The following is an 8,650-nucleotide window of genomic DNA, read 5'->3' on the forward strand; positions in this document are numbered from 1 at the left end:
GGCAACGTTTCGGGGAGGTCTCACTTGCCATCTTCAGGCTGGTATTTTCAGCTTCGTGTTTGTATTACCTACACCCGTGAAAATCTATGAAAACAATATGATACATAAGAGATATTTTAAAAAATACCTGGGATTGAAGCTGGATGATCTCACTAGAAACATTGAGAGGTATGCTGGTGAGTCTTTTTAGTTCTACAATTTCATCTTTATTCCTTTGGATCTATATTTAGAAAGAGGAGGAATAAACAATTCTCAAATGCTTATAAAATTCAGCAAACATAATTCTCAGTGAATGAAGAGAACTCTGTCCAGGAAGAAGGAAACACGCTGTTTCTTACTCTTTATAGGCTCTGCTGTTTTTAGGGATTGCTTCTGCTAGGTGTCCTCTTTCGAATGATGTATTTGCAAACAATGTTCCATTGAGTTCCACTCCAGGCAGAAAGACCCACATGATCAGTTCATGTATTAAAAATGGATGAGGCATCAAGCTGCCAGTCTTGAGTGAGAAACTCTAAGCCACATGTATATCACTACACATACAAATGCCTACTGACCAAATGCATGAAAGGTGGAATAGTTCCATTGAAGTAGATCAGTAGGAGGAGGTCTAGCACTCTACCCCACTCCCTAAGGTGTTCAAATAAGGGAATACTGCAAAATCCCCCTATTTTACAATATTTGGGTATGATTCAGAGAAAGAGGGGGGGGGAGAGAAAGGGTTGTAACACTAACATTGGCTAAAACAGAGATTATATATATACCCTGAGAAACTCTTGAGTAACTTCACCCTGGGGGCAGAGTCCCTGAAGATTCTACAGATTTCTGGATTGTAACAAAAGACAAAGATCCAATTGGTGTAACGCTTAAGTCACTTGGCTAGAATCCAGGAGACTGGATTTTTAATTACACCTTAGAAACAAAGCCTGCTGATCAACTCTCTCGACCCTCGGAAGGAGACAATTACAAACCACTTCTGAAAAACCTTGCCAAGAAAACTGCAGGGACTAATCCAGACAGTTGGGAGGGAGTGGGGGAGAGGAGGAGGAGAAGGAAATTGTTGATTTTCTTGTGCTGTTTTACCATCTATAGAGACTTTTCTAACATAGCTGGCATCTCTTTTCTAAACTAGGATATATATTTACTATATTTCTATATAAAGGCATTTCTGAGTTGCCATACAAGTCAGGAGATTTCATAACATGCTTTTTAGTATTAAACACCATTAGTTAAAAAACGTAAGACTCCAGATAGTTGATTCAAAACCCAATATAATTAGGCTATTATGAAGAGTTTGTTTTCAATTCTACCATGCTATTACCTCTACTGTTTCTTATCCTTCTAGTGCAGTGGTTCTCAACATGTGGGTCGGGACCCCTTTGGGGGTCGAACGACCCTTTCACAGGGGCCGCCTAAAACCATCGGAAAACACATATTTTCGATGGTCTTAGGAACCGAGACACCAATTTTATGGTTGGGGGGTCACCACAACATGAGGAACTGTATTTAAGAGTCACGGCATTGGGAAGGTTGAGAACCACTGTTCTAGTGGCTGCTATCAGGCATCCCAGCTGGGCAGGCTTTTGAAATCTGACAAGTGTTTTGTTGGGAAGGTAGTTATGTTTTGCAATGGGAGTTGAACTACCACAGCAAAAACATGAACTCTTGGGCAGCCACTACTGGCATTAGGTCATCATATACTTAGGCATTGCATTTCTGAACATGGTAAATATTGAATGACATAGCAGAGACCTATATTTAAAGTAACAGTGACTGGAAGAATAAATAAAATACAAAACCTTATTTCATCTTTCTATGACAATTTTTAATCACTGGCCTATGCTGAAAAATTCATGAGACATACAAACTGTACAATTTTCATGAGCCTAGTATTGGTCTTGCATTGGTCTATTGTGGCTGCCTGCCAAAATAACAGTAATCAGGGCTAATAAATGTATAAAGACTGTATCATATGAGAGAGCAAATCTGTGGTCTGGATACTTACTGATATGGCTGCCACATATCAAAGGACCTCAAGAATCTGTAGCCAGGTGTGTGTGTGTGTGTGTGTGTGTGTGTAGATAGATAGATATATAGATAGATAAAGATATAGTATAAGCAAAGCAGAAAAGTGATGGCTTAGTCAAAGCAAAATAAAACCACATTAAAGGGTATTATTTGAAATAACTGAGACACTTCATAACAAAGTCTTGTTCAATCAATTTATTGTTGCAGGCAATATATTTTACTGCCAATGGAAACATCCTGCATGTTTGTTATCTATATGGTTTGGAGATATTGTAGCTATTACCTTTGGTTAATATAATATATTCTGAGAAATTTGATATACAGCAGGTTATAACTATTTTAAATACAGAAATATAATGTCTGAAATAATTGTTCTCATTATGCACTGGACTCCTTTCAGTAACTGTATTCTTTGAAAAATAATATAGGAATTATAAAAATAAATAAAATCTATGGATTATCCTACTTTGGGATGAAATTATTTAATCTGGGACCAGATTAAAAACTTCTTTAGATAATATCTTTAGAAAACAGTATATCATTGATGGGAATGTATATGAATAATCATGTGTCAACATGTTTAAATCTGATTTTCTGAATCCCCTTTGAAGAATTGCATTTAGATAGTAATAAATAACATTGTAAACAACAGATCCAAATCATTACCTGATTAAAAACATCAGCAAGGTCTTCTTCATTAAGTTTTATTCTGCCTTGTGATCCAGTTCTGAACTCAATATTCTTGGCAGTGCCAGTGTGGAAGACTAAATTGCCCCCTTCGGATGACATACGAGGCCTGATATGTCAAAGGGAAGAACACATTGTAAAGAAACTTTAATGAAACTACATAATTTGTTCTATTCCTGTGACAACGTTTTTCTGTATCTATATGAATTTAAGCAATCTGTAATTAAAATGTCAAGAATGGTACTCACTGTGCCTGATTAATGTTCCTTCTGGGTCTATTTTTTTCATCAGAATCAGATCCATAGTTTTTCCCAAAAATTGTCAATAATGTCACCAGGGTCCAAGGAAGAAAGTGTAGACACTTCATCCCTCACTTCTTCCTTGTCTTGTCTGTGTGTCAATACAGTGAAATCTGTATTATCTTCAAGGATTAATCCTATATCAGGTGTACTTTGCTCTTGAAATTATCTTTGCATATTCATAGAGATGCTTATTCAGCACTGTTTCTTTCCTCTCTTTCTTAGTTAGGAATGCTAGAGATGATTTATTTGCTATAAAGGAATAGTTGTCTATTCTATAGATCATATTTGCAACTAAATATGTAGTTAAAAGTAGTAAATAAACAATTTTCCAAGACTTCTCTTGAGCAGACACTGGAATATTGGTCCTTATTTTCTAATGGTGTGATGTACATGCAAATTATTATATTGTCTCTTGAGAATTGCAGCTGAGTTTTATTCAATTTCTACCTGCCTCATGTTTATGGTATTCACTTTGGTTCATCTCCATGAGGAATAATTCCTGATTAAAAAGAGTACATTTTATATGTGAATATAATGAGGGGATAATCATAATACCTATAATAAGAAACAAAATTATAAACCAAATATTAACAATGTATTAATCATGTTCAATCAATATCTATGAAATATTGACTTTGGCAAACACAGCTCAGAAGGAGGCAGGAATTTCAATAAAACTGAGGTATTATTAGAATTCATATTAATCCTTGGAGGTAGTTTAGACATCCAGGTACTCACCCTATCTGTATTGGCAAATTAAATTATTATTACATTAATGGAATTTTAATTGAAAGTATTTCTCCCTTTCTTTTGCTCGGTGGGAAACCAAGAAAGGAAATGTTTCTCACATCCCTTCTTCTTCTATGGGCTGATAAATCTTTTGCATGGTTTTCCCCATGTAGCTCTCTCCCATGTCTCCCAAATACATGTTCACACACCATTACAATTCAACAACTGTAAAAATATTGTAAGAGACAGCAAAAGTGTTTCCTGATCACCACTTAAATTGATGACATGCAAAATGTACCCTTATTCTGATTTAGCTTTGTAACATTCATCTCTAATCAGACCCAGTGGTTATAAGGTATCATGAAGTCATAATATTCAATATGTATTTCCTAACTAAATCATATAGCATGAAACAAAATCCTAAGGGCTTAAATGGAAAAATAAATGATATCATAGAAACAGGATAGAGGGACTGAATGTGGCTTTGGAAAAGCACAAATATGAATTGAAACAGATGGAGGCTTCCCCTCTTACTTGTGCCAAAATATTTGGTTTGCAAACACTGGTATAACTCTATATTTGCAGGGAGAAAGAGTCAAGGACAAAGGAGGGAGGCTATCACATTTAGGGAAGCCTAATTATATGATGGACAATGAGATGTTAGAGGGAAGAAAATTGTAAAAGAAAGGGTGTGAAGTTTCCAAGAGCTGACCTAATTAATTTACGAGCTTTTCCAAAGGGATCTTTGGAATAGAAAACTGTGTGTCAATATGTATGTAGATCAAACACATCTAAGAATGTTTTCCAAATTTTGTTTTGTTTCTACTATTCAACTTTTTGGTTTTTAATAATTTTGATTCCTTTTAATCTTTGCAGAAGCAAATTATTATATTATGCCAATGAATAAAGATGATTCAACAATAGAGTGTACACTAAACTTTAGCCTTTTTCACACTTTGAGAAACAATTTCTGACATTGTAGAAGATGGCCTAGGCACAAGAAGATGGCCTAAGAGAGGCTTGATAGCTGTGTTATCATTGGCATAATATCAGAAAAAGAGGGAGAATTAGTCTACACCAAAGTTTATTAACCCTGACAATTTGAAAATGGATGGACTGCTAACTGGGGAATTCTGGGGGGAACTCCACACATCTCCATATTGCCACAGTTGAGAAACACCCTTAGTCAAAAACTTTGCAACTAAAAATATGGAATCAAATAAAAAAATAACATATCCACTTTGCACATATTGCCATTAAATAATGGTTTTGTGGTATAATAAAACAGGAACATAAGAACATATGACAGGTCAGGTCATTGATTATCTGATTTTGTACAGTGAAACTGTCAGCAATTTTCCAGGCTTCATTTATACAGAGATTTCTTATCTAGACATACCCAAGATAAAACATGAGATAATTTCACAATATTTTGTAGTTTATATTAACAAGATTTTTTTAATGGTACTTGTGTAATACATTAATGTATATATAGCTCAATGGTAAAATACCAACTTTCTTTTTAAAAATTAAACTGAACACACTTCCAACTAAAAAGTACATGTATCCGGTTATGGAGGCTTATTACTAGTCAGGAAATACTAACATTATTCTTTTAATGTGTTTATAAATTAGACAAATAGTCTGATGAAACAGAACAGTGAAATGTTCATATTGTGAATATGTTTTCTGGGAAAGATGGGAAATGTAACACAACAGATATACAGATTAGAGAAAGCTGAAGTAGACTATTAGGCAAGGTTAATTAAGCTTGGTTTCAAATCTGCTGCTTGGAACGTATGTCATTGTTGTATACATGTGTAAAGAAATAGGAAGAAGAAATAGATAGAACATGTAAGTAAGAACTGAGTCAGAGTATATAATAGGATAAGGATGCTTTGAATCCATAGTTGATAGCTTGTTTGTTTTAATCTGGTTTGTTTGTAGTTTTTAAAATTTCAGCAGAACTTTTAAAAAAGCAAACATCTCCTTTCTTCCCCACCTCTTTTCCCCATTAACAAAACAAATCAGTTTTTGTATATACTCCTTGAAGATTTGTAACTTTTATTCATAACAATATTTTAGGGATTTGAGCAACTGAATCAAAATAAAAAGGAACATATTATTTGATTTTCTTGATAATATCTTGAATCTCAATATTCTATGAGATGCAGACCAAAAATGCTAATCCTGTAAAAATCAAAAGAAGGGAGATGTATAAACAATAAAACTTCATTGGGACCATTTCCTTTTATATTCTTCCTCCTTCTAGGTTCTAAAAATAGTTTTCGAAAATATTTTAAAATGTTCAGCATATTGGACATATGTTAAATGCTATCATACTGAAGATATACTTTAAAGATATACCCTCAACACTGTCAAACTATTCACTAAGGCTGCATTACTATTACTATTAATCTTCTCATCATTCTTATCACCCATCTCTCCCACTTATGACCCCATGACTGTAACTTTGTTTCTTGTATCCTTAATGATTTATATTGAGGTTGTTTCCTGATTGCTTATTTGTACCCTATGACTATCATTAAGTAATGTACATTATGATTCTTGACGAATGTATCTTGCCTTTTTATGTACACTAAGAGCATAGCACCAAAGATAAATTCCTTGTGTGTCCAATCACACTTGGCCAATAAAGAATTCTATTCTATTCTTTTAAAAAAGGCATAACCATTATCATGCCTTAGCAGCTATTTTGATATTCCATTGAGTATTATGTCTAAATAAGAGTTTAAAATGAAATCCAGAGAGATAATGAGTTAACACAGTCTGGATTTATGTGTCTGGATTTTTCTCTGAGACTTTACCACATGAATTCTCTGAATTCCTCACAGCTTCTGGAGGAAGTTGAGCCATAATACTGTAATTTATTAAGTATTGTATATGAGTATGGCTAGGACAAATTAATTTCCAGATTATTCAATAAATTCTTAGTATTTTTAACATAGCATTAATTTAGTCTGAATTAAATCTACTTTAAAACACATTATTATAGGAATGTATTTTAGTATGCAAACGGAAATTATGACAATTTTCAAGCATATTTACTGGATATCTCTGTGTATTATAATTACTTTCAGCAGCAATATGTTCAATATAGATAGTTATAGTTGGGTTTATTCAAGATGGGCTAAAAATGTTAATTTGGGAGCCTTTTGTGTCTTTGAAGTATCATAGATAAAATCCATTTTCAAATCTTCTCAGTCTTCTCTTCTGTTTCTTCAGTAGAGTATTTCCCAAGGCAGATATTGAGGGTATATTTGTATATGCAGATCTTCAGAGCGATGGTAAGTTATTACTTCCCAAGAATAGGAGCAATCACATTGATAAGAGTTTAATTATATACACTTCTGTAACTCTATTGCAGATGTTTTGAAGAACAAGTATGTCTTCAAGCTTGCATAATGACAGTATGCTGACAACCCTTTCAACATAATTCCAGGTGCTCTTATAGTATAATCCTATTTGAACTTTAAAATTTCTCTCTTGTCTGAAAAGCGACTACATTATACCATATTTTTCAGAGTATAAGATGCACCTCCCCCCCAAAAAAGAGGCTGAAAATCTGGGTGCATCTTATGCACTGAATACAGCATCTTTTGCCTCCCCAAACCCTGCCCCCTTCACTAAAATGCCCATGCATAGCTTTTAGAAGGCTTTCAGAGAGCTCTTGGGGGCTGGGGAGGGCAGAAATGAGCAAAAAAATGGGCCATTTTTTGCTTAATTTGCCCCACCAGCCCCCAGAAGCACGCTATAAGCTTCCTAAAGGCTATGCATGCCCTTTTTTGGACCAAAAAATGGGCTTTTTTTTGCAAAAATTGGAGGTCGTTTTTTTGCTCATTTTTGCCCACCCACCCCTGGAGCACTCTATAAGCCTCCTAAGGGCTATTCTTGCCCTTTTTTAAAAAAAATGAGCATGTTTTTGCAAAAATGGGCCATTTTTCGGAGGTTTGCAAAGTGCAAAAACTTTTTTTTAAAAAAAATTGCCTCTTCAAAACCTTGGAAAACCTTGGTGGGTCTTATATTCCGGTAGGTCTTATACTCTTAAAAATCCGGTAACTATTCAGAAACCAGACCTCTTGAATACCCATATAGTACCAAATAAGGTACTATATTTTATAAGAGTGATGGCAATTTGAGTGATGCACACGCTCGTCTGGGGCGCAACCGGAAGATAAGTTGCCCAGGGCGCATGTGCATGCTTGAAAATGAACTTCTGGTTTCTGGCATGCACATGCATGCTGTCCAGCTGGTCTGTTTCTGGCACACATGGGCGTGTGACAATCAGCACGAGGAAAGGCTAGCTGTTTGTCATGCGCGCATGTGTACCAAAAGCCCAGAAGAGGAATGGGCAATGCTGTGCATGCCAGGTGACATGGCTCTGTGTGCCACTTCAGGCACGCATGCCATAGGTTCGCTATCACAGGATTATAAGAATGTAGAAAGTCAGATTTGATTTCGTTGATAACTTTGCACCTAAGCAAATGGTTGTTTTCTAATATCTATTCAAGATTTATAATGATAAATTATTTTTAAATTTCTATCATAAGATGTTTTGTTTTTTCTCTAACAACTATGGCAATTCAGGTTTTTTTTAACTGAAAGGTTGTTTTTGTAATCATTATTCTGAGTTCTATATTCTAAGAGGCACATACATTGATAATAATGAAACACTGGATCTACTAGTAAATCTGTGTTGAGTCCAGAAGGTGTTTGTTCTTTACTTTAAATATAAATCCTAAGATTTAAAGGCCTGTTTTTTATTTTTATAATTACATGCTATTAATTGAACTTAGGAAATTTGACATGCAGAGATTTTATGATACATAGATTTACTCCACAAAACGTAAGTTGAGTTGCATCTTTATCAATCACTCTTTTCCCCG

General features: G+C 34.7%; 1 protein-coding gene across 1 annotated transcript in view; it reads right to left on the reverse strand.

The window, feature by feature from the left end:
• The window catches only part of CUBN (cubilin), a 187,038-nt gene that overhangs the window by 176,862 nt on the left and 1,526 nt on the right, over positions 1-8,650 (reverse strand). Inside the window, 3 exon segments of the mRNA XM_032235067.1 lie at positions 128-220; positions 2,692-2,821; positions 2,961-3,102. Coding sequence (XP_032090958.1) covers positions 128-220; positions 2,692-2,821; positions 2,961-3,079 — 342 coding nt within the window. The 5' untranslated portion in view covers positions 3,080-3,102.

The sequence above is a fragment of the Thamnophis elegans genome, chromosome Z (assembly GCF_009769535.1).
Source record: "Thamnophis elegans isolate rThaEle1 chromosome Z, rThaEle1.pri, whole genome shotgun sequence".
Taxonomy (NCBI): domain Eukaryota; kingdom Metazoa; phylum Chordata; class Lepidosauria; order Squamata; family Colubridae; genus Thamnophis; species Thamnophis elegans.